This window comes from Vitis riparia, chromosome 18 (assembly GCF_004353265.1).
Source record: "Vitis riparia cultivar Riparia Gloire de Montpellier isolate 1030 chromosome 18, EGFV_Vit.rip_1.0, whole genome shotgun sequence".
Taxonomy (NCBI): Eukaryota; Viridiplantae; Streptophyta; class Magnoliopsida; order Vitales; family Vitaceae; genus Vitis; species Vitis riparia.
The window spans coordinates 23,653,677-23,670,071 of NC_048448.1; the positions used below are offsets into that span (position 1 = coordinate 23,653,677).

General features: G+C 34.5%; 1 protein-coding gene across 1 annotated transcript; it reads left to right on the forward strand.

Moving 5' to 3' along the window:
- Nucleotides 1–8,257: 8,257 nt before the first annotated feature.
- On the forward strand, nucleotides 8,258–16,395 carry LOC117907184. Its single transcript, XM_034820626.1, has 3 exons — nucleotides 8,258–8,586; nucleotides 13,906–13,986; nucleotides 15,512–16,395. Exons 1-3 carry the CDS (start codon nucleotides 8,428–8,430, stop codon nucleotides 15,920–15,922), a joined length of 651 nt encoding a protein of 216 aa, XP_034676517.1. The 5' UTR covers nucleotides 8,258–8,427; the 3' UTR covers nucleotides 15,923–16,395.

A 16,395-nucleotide genomic window follows, 5' to 3' on the forward strand; every position in this document is an offset into this window, starting at 1 on the left:
TTCTGCAAATCAAAACTCCATCAAATGCCCTTATCTACAGTGTGGAAATTTGATATTCAATACTCCTCAAAAGATTAGAGAACACCTATTCTTTTATGGAATTGACCAAAGTTACCATACTTGGTTTTGGCATGAGGAGGTAGCTCTAAGTAGTGGACCGCCAACTACAAGGGTTGAATGTTTTGATAGAATTCATATTGGTAATGTGGATCATACAGTAGAAATGGTTGAAGTTGCACAAGACAATTGTAAGGCTAATCCAAAATTATTTAAAATATTGCTTGAAGATGTTGAAAAACCTTTGTATCTCGATTGCAAAAACTTCACCAAATTATCTGCTTTAGTTAAATTATGCAACTTGAAAGGAAGATATAGGTGGTATGATAAAAACTTCTCTGAGTTATTAAGCTTACTTGGTGATATGTTGCCTGTCAACAATGAGTTGTCATTGTCTATGTATGAAGCAAAAAAAAAAGAAAACATTGAATGCATTGGGAATGGAATATGCAAAAATACATGCATGTCCCAATAATTGCATACTTTTTAGGAATGAGTTAAAAGATGCATCTTCATGTCCTACATGTGGAGCTTCAAGGTGGAAGGTGAATAGAAGAGGAACCAAAAAGAGTAAAGGAGTTCATGTTAAAGTGATGTGGTATTTTCCACTTATCTCACGATTTAAAAGAATGTTTCAGTCCTCAAAAATGGTAAAAAACCTCATATGGCATGCACAAGGTGGAGAATTTGATGGAAAAATGTGTCATCCATCCGACTCCCCATCATGGAAGGTAATTGACCATAGATGGCCTGATTTTGCTATAAAACCTAGAAACCTTAGACTTGCCATTTTAGCAGATGTCATAAATCCCCATAGTTCCTTGAGCAGCAGGCATAATTGTTGGTCGGTTGTCATGATCACTTATAACCTTCCACTGTGGTTGTACATGAAGAGAAAATTTATGATGTTATCTTTGTTAATATCGGGTCCACAACAACCCGACAATGACATAGATATCTATTTATCACCATTGATTGAGGACCTTAAAACCTTGCGGTTAGAAGCTTATGATGCATATCAAAAGAGGTCTTTACATTAAGGGTTGTTTTATTATGGACAATAAATGATTTTCTTGCATATGGAAACTTATTTACAGACCACAAATGTTTTCTTCCATGTAATCATCCTTTTAGAAAACATAACAGACATTCAATGGTGAGCAGGAGTTTCGATCACCTCCACAACCATTAAGTGGAGAAGAAATACTATTGAAAATGAATGCCATTTGTAATTCATGGGGAGAAAAAATGACAAGACATGATAAATACAATGTGGCTTCTACCAATTGTTGGAAGAAAAAGTTCATATTCTTCGAACTTGAGTATTGGAGATATTTGCATGTTCATCATAATTTGGATGTAATTCACATTGAGAAAAATGTTTGTGAAAACATCATTGGTACATTACTTAACATCCCAAGGAAGACAAAAGATGGACTCAATTCTCACCTAGACCTTATGGACATGGGCTTAAGGTGTGAACTAGCACCAAGGTTTGAATCGAATCGAACTTACCTTTCGCTTACATGTTATACATTGTCTAAAAGTGAGAAGAAGGTATTCTGTCAAACTTTAGCTAAGTTAAAGGTTCCTGAAGGGTATTGCTCAAACTTTAGAAAACTTGTGTCAATGGAAGATTTGAAGCTTTATGGCCTGTAGTCCCATGATTATCATACACTGATGCAACAATTGTTACCAATGGCATTGCGATCACTTTTGCCAAAACATGTATGACATGATATTGTTAGATTGAGCTTTGTTTTCAATGCTTTATGTAAGAAGGCGGTTGATGTGTCTACATTGGATAAGTTACAAAATGAACTAGTTGTGACATTGTGCTTGCTTGAAAAGTAATTTTCGCCATCCTTTGATATCATGATTCATTTAACAGTTCATCTTGTTAGAGAGGTGAGACTTTGTGGACCGATTTATTTTAGATGGATGTACCCATTTGAAAGGTTCATGAAAGTATTAAAGGGTTATGTGCAAAACCATAACCACCCTGAAGGTTGCATTGTTGAATGCTACATTGTAGAGGAAGCTGTTGAATTTTATATAGGGTACTTATCAAATGTGGATGCAATTGGGGTTCCTAGTATCACTAATGTTGACCATAAAGTTGGGGCGCTTATTCCTGGAGGTCATACATCGAAGTTGATTCTAATTTGTTGTTGCAAGCACATCATTATGTGTTAGAAAATACAACTATCATCCAAGCTTATATCGAGTAAGGGTCAACTATTTTGATTTTATGTGTAGATTACTTAAACTAAATTTGGAAACTTATTGTTACTTTCTTATACATATCTTATAGAGAACACATGAAATGGTTGAAATTGAACAATTCTCGTCAATCTAAGCAACAAAAGTGGCTATAAAAAGTACACATGCGAACATTCACTCATTGGTTGCGAAAAAAGGTATTGAATTTATTGTCAAAATTGCACCATTCTTAGTACTAATCATAAAAAATATTAATAACTATGACCCATTCAAACATGTAGAAGTTGCTATTGTTGACAAAGAACCTATATCTGAAACCCTAAGATGGATAGTACATGGTCCTACCCACTACGTGTCCAAGTATCATGGCTATGTTATAAATGGGTGTCACTACAATACAAAAGATCGTGATGAATTATGAGTTACCCAGAATAGTGGAGTCAGTATTGTAGCAACAACAATGCAAATTTCTAGTGCCAAGGATAAGAACCCAGTATTTGGTGAGCTATGTTTCTATGGGATTATTACTGAGATATGATATCTTGATTATACCATGTTTAGGATTCCAATTTTCAAGTGCAATTGGGTTGATAATTAGAGCGGCATCAAAGTTGATGAGTTTGGGCTTACATTAGTTTACTTCACTAAGATGTCTCATAAATTAGATCCATTCATTTTAGCCTCCCAAGCCAAGCAAGTATTCTATGTATAAGACCAACTTGATCCAAGATGGTCAGTTGTTTTGTCAACTCCTCGAAGGGACTTCTTCAAAAGAGAGAATTCTAAAGACTTCATGGATAATTCTATTGAACACCATCCTCTCATTACCACCTTGCCACAAGTTGAATCATTTGATACAATGGATGACTCTGATGTTATTTGCATTCGAGAAGATTGTGAGAGATTCTGGATTGATAACAAATCTTCTATGCAACTAAATTTAGGACCTTGTTGTTTTGATGTGAAGGTTGTAACTATCCCATTAACTTGTTAATATTGAAATTCTGCATTTTAGTAAATAGTTGTTTATTTATTTTCTAAGGTCATTAAATTCATCATTTTTTTTAATTATTGATTCCCTATTTTATGATTAATATCATGCACATATTTTTTTCAAGAAATAAAGACTTTGAAAATACTATCTAGCTAAACAATGAGTGAAAATTAAAAAAAAAAAAAAATATGAGTAGAAAAGAATTTTTTTTTATTGCTTTGAGGTTTGTTTTGAATTTTAAAATTTCTTAATTAATGTAAGAAATATGAATAAATGGATTCATGTGACATTGAGTAAGTGTTATAAGAATTATCAAGTCATGCAGTTTATATGGATTTGTGAATGAGTGGATTTATGTGATTATTTTTTAAAGTAATTGTTGTAATTAAATCATTGAGTAGATCTCTTTTATATTGAATATCATGATTTTGGATATCAATTTATCTCAGAGTGATCTAAAGGGTAATACAAGGATATCAATTTGTCTCAACTCAAAGCTTATGATTTCTAGTTCCATAAGAAAAAAGGTTGGTGAGGATTTTCTAGTAAGTTATTATTATTATTATTATTTTAAGAAAAGTATCATCACCCTCATTGATAAGTTGATTGTCATCTTCATCCTAATGCAAAATGTTTTTTTTTTTCTTGTTATCATCAATGTGTTAAAAAAACAAACAAACAAACCAATAAACCTCTTCACCAATAAGTTCCATTTGTTGAGTAAATGATGGAACATCAACAAAGAAAACATCTGCATCAAGTGGGTGAGAGTTAGTCTCACCATAGTATATAGAGGAGGGTCTAGTCTTTCAATGTTTGAAGTGACATTCGCTTGTATACTTGGAGTCATCATCTGATACATGAAGAACTTGTGCATTGTTGATTTGTTTAAAAGTTTGGTGATGGTGACCATCACTACCATAAAAGATAGTTCCTTCATGTGTGAAAACATTATTTTAATGCCACCCATTGAGTGCTTAGAAGAAACTCTTGGTGATTGAGAACTTTTTAAGACTATGATAATCTAGTATAGTAACTTTGAAGTGGATACCAAGCCTAGTGCATGACTTCCAATGTTTATACACCGCCTTTAAAGTTCTAGTGCGAAAATCTCTGGTAAACCCCTAGGAACATCTTAAGGATACCTAAACTATCTGCAAAATCGATGAGGATTATACGATTGGATTGCCCGATGGTTACCTTGTCATAAAGATAAATAGTTAAAACGAAGACTTATGAGATAAGAAGCTTGGGTAGTAGTAATAAACTCCTTATCAGTCCAATACACGAGCTCTTTGTCTCGTAATTCTAAGTGGTTCAACTTTACACATTTGCAAGACGTTATCAATGCCCACACTTGTGAATCTTTGAAAAACTTAGCAGAAAACTTGCCGACATAATAAGTCATCTGTGGCTAATGATTCCAAGAAGGAAAGAGGAAATGGGTATCAAAATATTTGCCTAACCATCCGTGTAAATAGTGAATAGGGAATATAGATGCATTAGTCTCAAGCTTTGAAGAACAAACAATTTCATTCAAGCCGTTATAAATGCTTGCTAACATCGGAATAGTAAGGCTAAATGTCTCACCTTGAGCCATTCTACTAGCTACCTTGAAGACTCCAAGATGAATCAAATTCACACACTTCTTAGGAAGAACAAACTTGCATAACCAACATACAAGGAAAGTCGCCAAATAAGTTTTCTAAACATTTTTTTTAGCCATGTCAAGGTTGTCAAATACCTCTATCTTTGACTGAGTACGAGATGTAATAGGGTCGATATTTCCAGAAAGATTATGAGTCTCCTTAGGTCTATGTGTCTTGTTCCTTGTGCTCTTCTTTGGGGGTTTTGCACACTTCATAGAGCCTTTATACCAAAATGACACCCAAGAGGCTATCTTAACTAAAGACTTCCCCTTTGTCTTAGAGCAATGATATGCAAGGAACAAGTTTTGACAACTTGATGAGAGTGAGGGTTTCAATAGCCTTTCTGCAGTCGATACCATTTCACCATAAAAGATCCAATGATAGGTAGTTCAACAATACGATATAAGTCCTAAAGATAGATGGAAACCTCTCCAATAGAAGTTTGCAAAGTGTTGGTTGTGGGATACCACCGTTCGCAAAAAGCTCTGATGATAAACGCATGGCGATTGTAACTGAACAAGGAAGCAAAGATAGCTTTGTAAAGCTTGCATTCTTTAAGAAGTTTTCCTTGTCGACCTAACACATCTTCTACCCATTCCTAATATCCTTCGATAAAAAGGGATTCCCCAAGCACCTTGAAGGAGGTTCCCCATTCAACTTCTCCATCATGAACACGAGAGCCCAACAATCCAAATTCACTCTAAGTTTCAGTAGTAGTTGGGTGAGAAAAATTTAATATTAAAATATCATAAAAAAGTTTTACTTTGAATTTTGAATTATTGATGTTTGTAAGCTTGCAAAATGCTACTCAAGACTAAGAAGAAATATGTAATGGATCATTTCTCACTGGCACTAACAAGGATTGAAGGTCAGTAAGTGACTTATGCATTGATAGAGTAGTTCCCTCCTCAAAATCTTCACTATCATCATCGAGAATTGTCACGGTCTTTTCTTTGAAACACTTGAAGAATGCCATCTTGCAAAAAATAAAAAATAAAAAATAAATGTGGGTCAAATTTTATTTTTTTTAGAAGTTAGACACCATTATACATCTAAGTTAGGCCAATTTGTATGAGTGAAGACCCAACATTGGGTAGCGTCAAAGCCATAACTTATTTGCATATGCATAAAATATTATTCTAGTTTTAATTAAATATTAAAACTTGAATACTACTATGCATTCAAGTCAAACCAATTTGCATGGGTGAAGACTTTAGCACATGAATGCTGAAATACAACACCGCTTCACATTAGGGCTACAACTTGATTACATGATGATCAAATTTTAAATATTTATAAATTCTTATGGATATTTAAGTTTACCAAAAAAATTATTCCTCAAGCGTTAAGGTAATTTGAAAAGAAAAAAAAACTAAAGCCAAATTCGTCTTTACAAAGCGACGAATATTGGCATGTCTTCAGGATTGTGTTCTTTTCCTTCTTAAAAAAAAAAAAAAAAAAAAAAAAAAAAAAAAGAAAAAGAAAAAGAAAAAAAAAAGAAGAGTAAAGAAAATGAAAGAAAAATCAGTAAGGAAATCACATGTCAAGCACTTTCTAAGAAGATTCCAAAATATATATATATATATATATATTTCAACTACTTTCTTTGTTCCCACCGTTAGCCATTTATATGTACAAATAGATATATGCATATGTTGGTTGCTATTACATAACCCACAACATGACATTGTCTCATTCACTCCCAAAACATGCTACTCCATCACGTGAATGTTAGTCCATGCCACTATTATTAAATCTTGACATTCCCATGGCGGAAGTCCTTGAAGGTGAAAATAAATATAAATAAAAAAACAAAATAAAATAAATACAACTTAAGGGTTTGGAAATTGGCTTAAGGTGAAAGACTTCTCATGAAAGAATTCAAGTCAGACTTTTCAAATTGGATTAAAGATTGTCCAAAAGTTGTCAAGAGAGTTTGGGTTGGATTTCTCAAAATTTTACCCTTTTTATATAAAATAAAAAATAAAAAATAGGGAAGGTAAATTGGGAGAAGGGAAAGTGGATAGTGAAAATTGAAACTTTCCTATTAACACAAACCTTCCATTGATGCCAAGTGAAAGAAAGAAAGGAAATAAAGTAATATTTCAGAAAGTGGGAAAGATGTATTTTTAAATAGGAAACTTTCTATTAAAAACATTTCTTTGAAAAAATAATAATTTGGAGGGTAACTTCAAGACTTACCCGTATACATTGCAGGGCATGTACGTGATACGTCTTGATATGGAAGCATTTGTAGACATCCAAATTTTTAGTCAAATAAATTATCATTAAATTGGTCTTAAAAAAAATGTGACTCTCCGATTTGATAAAATTTGGGATCGGCACATGATTGGTTCTACACATATTTGACACATGACATATGTTAAAAAGTTGACATGTAGCCAAATTTAGAAGACTATAAAATTTATTCTTTCAAATAAAATTAAATATTCCATATTATTGTCAAAAGAGAATAAAAAAAATTTAAATAAATACTCTCTTATTGACATTTAAAAAAAAAATGAAACAAATATTCTTTTTAAAGTCAAAAGAGAATTAAGAAAAAAGTAATAATAATAATAATAATAATAATAATAATAAAACAAATATTTTTTATTGATAACTTTCCTTAAACGGTAAAGACAAGTTGCTAAAATCAATCAACTACAAATTAGGGAATTTCAAAATTTGATTCTCCATTTTCACCTAGGGTAACTTCCTTCAACGGAGGAATTTTTTTTCGTATCAGTAAAAAATTACTTTATAGGGAAAAAATGTTTCACAAAAAAAAAGGTTTCGCAAAAATCTCCTAACAAATCCAAGAAATAATAGAAGTTCTATACACGCGTCTTCACTATCAATAAATTTATTCGAGAATAAGTCACGTGTGTCTTCGATTGATTTTTGAAATTATAAAAACATCATCATCATCTTTCAAATTATGATCAAAAGTAAAAAAAATCAAAGGATATCTTTAATAAAAAATATTACAAAGATTGAATCCTACCATTTTTAATTTTAATAAAATATTTTATTCGTAATATTTTTCTATTACTTTACTTGCATGGTAGAACTTTTATGAAATTTGTGAGTACTGACATATTTTAAAATTGTTGTTGGAAATTGGAAACTGAAGATCGGACAAAAATGGAAGGGTAGGACTGAACAATGAACATATACAAGTTGTGGTGGGGCCCATGATATTAGAGTGGGAAGGAGGACACGCGAACGCATGTCGACATTTCGGAGCAAGTACCACGTGCGTCGCATGCCCACAGTACGTACCACGTGCCCTCATTCTCGAGCTCCATAAAAACCAGGAATCGCCACCACAACCGTCTTCGATTCCTCTTTTAAGTTCCTCCACCGGAGTTCGATTGCCGAGGAGCCTCGCCCGAATCTATTTCGTCGGTCTCCGGAGAATTGTGGTCTTTAGGGGTTTGGAAGAGATCGAATTGCAGAGCTGAAATTGAAGAAGATTTGAAGAGGAATTTTGCAGTGTGGATGGGGAAGAAGAGGAAGTCGGTGGCGACGAGCCTGGACGAGGTCGATCGAACCATGTACGCCACCTTTTGTAGCGCCGCGAACTCGCTTTCGCAGCTCTATACGCAGACCATGAACCAGCAAAAGCTCTCCTTTCAAGCCGGTGAACGCCATGGACTTGTACGGCCCTCTATTTATTTTTCAATTTCATGAATTTATTTTTTTCTTTTCCAATTAACTTTTTTTTTTGAAAAAAAGTTGTGTCTTTGATTGTGATTTCGGATGAAGGTTGCGTTTTCTTATGTTAATTATGTGGATAATGTTTAGATGCGTTTATATTATTAAATTATTTAAAAGCTTGGTTGTTTGGTATTGGATTAATGTTCTTTCAGCTAGTTTGTTTGTAATATTGGACTAGTGCTTAATAGAAATTGATGAATTGGTGAATAGATAATTAATTTTTTTTTGTTAAATGGTTTAGTATATTTTGTTTTGAGAGACGACGTTTGATTCTCTATTGCACGTTTTCATTCACTAGTATGAGATATTGTGGGTTTTGGAATTATGTAATGAAATGAGAGGATGTGAGGTAGGCAGACTAAGAAATAGCGATGATATAATAGCTTTTAGGGGGTATGGGGAGATTGAGGTTATATTGTGTTACTGAGGAGTTGATGGCTGTATTGCAATGTAGAGATGGAAAACTTTTGAAGGTGGAAAAGCATATGGTTGTCTACCTTAGAAGTTTGGGCAAGAATATTGTTCTTTCCTCATTTGGGGATACTAGGAGTGTTGTTTTTTTGAGGTGGAAGTTGTGCCTCTGTTATCTTGTGACTGCTGAGGGGAGAGTAATGCAAGTTCAAAACTTGGCTTCTGAAGAGATAGAATCGGTAGAAGTATTTTGCAGTGTCAAACCCAACTTATAAATATATTGGCTGCTTGAGTGATTGTGCCTTTCAGAAGAAGGGTGATTTTATGGACGTGGGTATGTTGTATGTGCTTTTTGCAAGTGTCTTAAACGGTTCAAGGAGAACCAGTTTCAGGAGGACAGTATAGGATTGAATCTTTTAACAGATGATCAGTAGTTGGATATATAGGCCTATATACAAATATGTTGGATTAGGAAGTCCAATTACGTGGAACTAGAAATCTTGCTTTTGGCGTGGAATTTTTTTTTGTGAGTTACAGTTTAGTGGAATGCAGATTCAACTGAAAATCCTTTGGTTAATAAAGAAGCCAGACAAAAGAGTTGCAATTGGAGCCACCAATTTTTGTTCCGAGGCTCCAACTCTATGCAGTTTAGAATAACCTTTATTGTTTCTTTATATTTTACTTGATGAGTGCAGGACATTGTAATGGAGACATAAAGGTGCATGTTTCACGGTACCAGCTCTTGGTATCATCCAAGAATGATACAGGACAGATTGATGGAGCTACGGAGCCCTGATATGGGATGAGATCTTATTGGGATGGTTCTTGTCTGAATCTTGTGAGATTCCACTGATCTGTATCATTACTATCAGTTTTAATATGCTGATATATATCTGTGTATGGAGTGACGATATGGGATGTGTGGAGTGACAATATGGGATGAGATCTTGTTGAATAACCAATTTTCTTAAAAGCTTAAGCTTGTAGGATTTGGGTCTATAATGTATATCATGCACTTTAACACCCTCCCTCATGTGTAACCTCCATTTTTGGCCTTACACGTGGGCTTAATAAATTAAGCAAATAAACATGTAGTGGTAAGGTTCGAACACTTGACCTCCCACCAAACAAGGCTCCGATACCATGTTGAACAATCAATTTCCTAAAAGCTTATCCTTGTAGGATTTGGGCTGACCATGTATATCATGCACTTTAACCGTTCTCATCAAGATGTGTTCTTGCCTGAATCATGTGACATTGCACTAATATATATATATATTATGTGAGGCCTTGGTTAATTTGTGTTGTTTCTTTACTAAAAAAGAGGAGTGGTTATGGTTCAAAACTGTTTAGAGTTGGATTTGAAGGGTGTTCTTGTGAGGACTTTCAGTACGGAAGATGAAGGGGTCAGGAGAGAATGAAGGAGGTAGAGTAGAGGAATGAAGGAAGGAGGGAGGAAGAGCCTTTTGTAGCTTTAATATTGATACCATCCATGGTTGGTGAACAGTATTTAATGGTTAGCAATTAACTTGATGTAGATTTCACCTTGATATTGTTTCTGGGGTGGTCCTGGGCTATACTGACTTACCGGGAAAAGGGTACTTAGGCTTGAGAGATAAAGAAGAACTTACGTAGAGACTTGTTACCTAGTAAAAACTTTGATGAGTGTTTATTGTTATGAGGCAAAAGAAAGAAGAATAGGAATTTAGTTGCTGTTATAAATGAGATGAAAATGTAGAACTAAAACGTGTAAAGACAAAAAACAGAAAGACTAGAAAAAAGGCCTGCACAAAAGTTCAAATGGAATCAAAAAGGAAAAAAAAATTATTTTTCTGTAATGTAAAGTGATTGTAAAATTACTTTCTCTATCTTAGCGTATCAATAAAATGAATGCTGGAAACAGAGGGATTTAGATGGCAGAATCAGATTGCAACTAACCAGGAAATAAGAGACGAAGAAAATATTGAGAATTTACCCTTGTTTCTTACGAGGATGTGATTGAAAAGGTATCAGCTGATGCCTGAATAGCATCTATTTCTAGACCATGTCTTGCTTAGGAAAGGTTTTACTGCTAGTTGGAGATCATGGATTTAGGGTTGTTTATCCTATTGAAGCCCTCCATGGCCTTTGGCAGGGGGATCCACTTCTTTCTTTTCACAATCATTGTGGACATATTGACTAAAATGATGCTGAGGGGTGCATTTTTTTAAAGTTATGGTCTTGGTCATTGACATGGAGGGTCCTAAGGCACATCGGTCTCAATGTCTAGAATCGGTATTAAGGCGATATGCAAAATATGGTAATTAAAAAGTTCAAAAAATATTATATAATTTATTAGAAAAATAAATACAATTAAATAAGTTTAAATCATTAAATTTAGATCACATTATTAAATCCTACAATATCATTAAATCCACATTTAAAGTATATGGGAATACCACACCATTAGCATATGAAATAATTCACCATCATTATATAAAATAATATACTACCAAATCTGATTTAAGTCATACCACACCATTAACATATAAAATAATACACCATTGATGGTATCATTATCATATAAAATAGCACATCACCATTCAATTCATACTACGCATATAATGTAATAAACTATTACCATATAAAATAATACTTTACCAATTACCAAACCTGCTTCACATTCCCAATTCCCAAACACCACCAAGGACACTCCCACGAAGACTAGAAGCAAAGTGAGGAGAAGGGCACACCTAGTCAACCACCCCACAGAGACCATGCAAAGAGAAAGGAGAGAGCAACATGCAATGATCACTGACCTCGTCATCGGTGGAGGAATTTGATGTCTCTCATCATAGTGACATCCAGGCACCAAAGACCTACAGTCCATCTGTCAGTCATTATGAGGTTACTGATGAAATGCCCTCAACCTGATAGAATTTGGTCCCTGGTTGGATGGATCATTAGATTTCTTCTTTCTTTGTCTTTGTCTCACAGGTCTTGAAGTTTTTCTTTCTGAGAGAATCTTTGATTTTCAGAGATTTCTCTGTTTTGGGTTATATATAAATATATATATATATATTTGAAAGTAATGAAAATGATTTCTGGTTTCAACTCGGGAATATCCCAGTGACTCAGATAATTCAACCAATTCAACTTAGAATCAGTTGAGTCAATCAAGATTAACTGATTCATGGCTGAGTCTATGTTTAGGATGGTATCAATATTCGACTCATTGTGGATACGATTCGCCTGAGTCATACCGGACTCGACCCATTCTTTGAACCCTATAGGGGTGAGAACTAGGTTTTCTCAAGGGCTTAGAAGCTGAGAGAAACAGTATATGAAGAATTCCAACTTTAGTTTGTAGAGGTCACCTTCTTTTTCTTTGGTTGAATTTGCTAGTTTGATTGGATAATGTCAGAATGAATTCTATTTCTTTAGATTTTTTAAGAGTTCACTCTGCATTTCATGTTTCCTTTTTTAAAGAGTAATGTTTCAAATTAGAAAGAGTAAAAACATGGGAAAGAAAACAGGGATATAGTCATGTTAAACTTTATGTTGTCATGAGTCTGGTGACTCTTGATAGCATTGGGGGTGAGAAATTACTGCAAAGATGTGTGCTGAATAAGGATTATCTAGTGTTGTTTCACTCCTTCAACTTCTTGTAATGGAAAATTCATACCTCATCTCTACCCAAGCAATGAAACAAAACCTTAGCCACAAGTACTGGTTGAGTTGGAGATCAGCTCAACTTGACCCAACCTCTGACCCAGGTTTCCCCAATCTGAGCTCATTTTTTTGAGCTTTGGTTGATTGGGTTAGACTTGGATTGCTTGGGATTGAATCAGTTTGGGTTAGATTGTGGATGAAACCCAATTAGGATAAGAGACCAATACAAAGATTTAAAGGGAGAAAATGGGGAAAATATCAGACTAAGTTAGATTAACAAGAAGCAGCTTAATAAATAGTTGGGAAAAAAGAGAGAAAAATAAAATAAAATTTCAGCAACAAAAAGACCTAAAAAAATGGTAAATATGTCTCACTTGCAAGAGGGAGGGTTGCGAGAAATGTGTGAAATCTAAGAGAAGCATTTCATAGATGGAAAAGTCAAAGAGAGAGAAGAGTATGGGGACTGTTGTTTCTTCAAAAACTAATGTCAATCAATTTTTTATTTTTTTTTAAAAAAGAAAGGTTTTGTTTGCATGAATATCAGAAGAAGCGAATAGCATGGGTGGGTTTTGGTGACAAGAGCTTGACATAGGTGGGTTTCCCTGGCTAGAGAATGAGAGGGAAGATGTTGGGGTACCTTTTGGAAGTTTCCTACTGGTAAATAACCTTTTTAAGAAGTGATGATAAATATAGTAATTTAATAAATGGATAAACTAGGTCAGGCTTGATTGCCCCTTGCTCTTTTCTCAGGGCCAAACCAAATGGAGGTCAGATGGTTATTTTTCAACCACAACCTAGCCTGACCTATAAAATGCCACCCAAATCTGGATATTTTTCTTTTACCATTCAGCTTTGAAGTACATTTCCTCTGCTAGGTCGTTGGGATCATGTTTTTCCATAGCAGTGGCTGGCTTTATTGGCACCAGGAATTTCTCAATTTTATGTCCTTCATTTCTTGGCTAGTTTTAAATTATTTCTCTAAACAATGGTTATCTAGTTTGGCTACTTAACCTGATAATTACTTTGCATGTGCAAATCATCATTGAATTTTCAATGGGGCTTGCTGCTGTGACTTACACATCTCTAATAGATATTTGGCTTTATCTGTTTATTGCTGGTCTGATTTCTGTGTTAGCCTTTTAGTTTGGAATGTTTCTTGACATTTCACTGACGTAGTCTTATTGCCTTATATTGCAGGAAAAGCTTTATCAATGGATTTTGAGGCAACAAGAGGGAGGTTCAAGAGTGACAACAGTTGATGTACTCAGTTATCTGCAGGTTTCCAATTCTTGCCCATTTCTGTTACTGATTATTTTGTTATTATTGCTTTCAGCTTATGAGATTGTAAGGATACAGGCAAGCTAATACACACATGCCAATATAGATTTTACAAATATCTGGTTGGAACATGAGTGTATTAAAATGGACAGTTTGTCTCACTAATTAAGAAATCATGGTAAGTAGTGACCTTAGCATTATAAATGCACATACCAATATGGACCAGTAGGCATCAAGTGATACTAAGAGTGTGTTTGACAGTAATTCTGAAAAGTATTTCTAGTTTTTTTAATACTTAAAATTTTTTATTTTTCAAGTATTAAAAAGACTAGAAATACTTCTTAGAATTACTATCAAACGCACTCTAAATATGACAAATGCACAAATTGCCTATGTTTTTCAGAAATCGTCATAAGTAGTGGTCTTGGAGTCTTGGTATAAAATCTCTCTGACAATACTTCCTAATGTGTAAAAAACCTAGTTTTACACGGATCTATTGGAACTAGAAAATAATCCTTTTTGGTTTGATAGGCAAAACAAAGACATTATTAACAGTGCCTAATGAAGGAACTAGAAAGATAATCCTTGTTGTAAGCTCCAATTTGATCATGACTGTGCCTTAATTTTACATGATGGATTTTGCACCCTTCATTTTGTTTCTCTTTTATATTTTTTATTTTTCATGTTTTCATTGCACTCATGATTTCATAGTTTGACTTTAAAATTGAGTGTGGTTTCAATTCATTGCACCTTTTAGTTTCTTGCCATGTATTATTTAGAATATAATGGCTAAACTATTTTTTATAAAAGTCACACCAACCTATCCCATACATGCTTCTAAATGTTATGATCATGATTGGTTAGGGAAGATATTGTATATGAAACATATATGGGTTGTGGCTTTAATAACCCGCCTCAGGCACAACCTGCTTTGGATTTTCTTGTTGAGCTCAATAAACTGAGGGAAATAAGATCAAAGATGTTCATGATGTTCAGTAATTCAAGGCTCTAATACCACATTAACTTACCTATTAACCTAAAAGCCTAATCTGTTAGGTAAGTGGTACAACAATGTATATCAAACTTATTTGATCTCTAGCCTTCACAGAATTAATAAAGTAGTTTTACCTTTCTAATTTGGAAAGGAAGATTGTTTGTCTCTAATGGGCTAGTTAATGTTGATTCATGATTAGGGGCCAATAAGAACTTTGGTGTCCTTCATAGTTAGCAAGCTGCAGTCATTAAAACTCTAGATTTAATCATGATTTGAAAACAATCAGAGATTTGAAAGAGGGAGCATGTGGAAATGAAAGATGGTGTATTTTTAATTTGTCATTTGATTGGAAAACAATTAGAGATTTTTCACCGAAATCACACAATAACTTAAGTTGAGGATTTCTAGCTTGTTAGGTTGCAAAAACTCACTGATATTTTCCCAATTTTCAGTGAATATTTTTTATGGTGGTAGATTTAGATTTTTGCAGTGGTATTTTGAAAATCAAAAGGTTCTCCATCTCCTTTGTAGAATGAATTGGACTATTGTGGAGAGGAGCCACCAATGTCCCCTCGAGCACCAATCGCTTATCAGCATGCCCAACAAATAATGCACCTCCCAAGTTCAGGCTTCCTGGTCTCCTCAGGTTCATCTGCCCACACAAATGCAGGGCAGGGCCCTCGGCCAGAGCACTGTGATCAGCAGCCCAAGAATTCAGTATTTTCAAATGCTCTGTCAAGCCCTGTTCGTCGCAACCTTCAAAACTATCACTTTCCTCAGGGAGGCTACTGCCCAAATGGTAGTGCACCATTAGGAAACGGAGTCCGTAACATTGAGACCAATTTCAGCCATCACCAAAACAGAGATTCTAATCCTCCCAGCTCCAATGACTCCTCTATGGACATGCATGCAGATAGCCCAGGTCATGAATCTACTTACTGAAAATGCCGAAATAGCCATCTCAGAAGCTGCTTGTTATGTGCAGGTCAGAAGTTTGCAATTCTCTTACTATAGTGTTCACTAAAATTTCTACAAGGTAGCAGAACATGGAAATGGTACTTCATACAAGAATAAACACAAGATGCTGGTGACTTGTTCGAAGTGTGGGAAACCAAAGTAGGCAAGTGGCGTGTGTTCTCATGGGGCAGAAGCAATGTGACGAAGCACCAAAGCAGTCGGATGAACCCTGTTGTTCTATTGAATTTTATTAGTCTCTTTAGGTGTTTTATGTAAAGCATTTATTTCAGATAGATTCTGAAACCTCTGGATTGGTTTGATACTCTTTGCTAACATCATCCTGTTTCTTCCTGTTGTGTTATTATTATCTCTGTAAATCTGTAATTCTGTATACTTACAGTGTATACTAGATTGTGGATTCCAGTTGATATATTAGTTTCAAGTTTCGACCCAGAAAA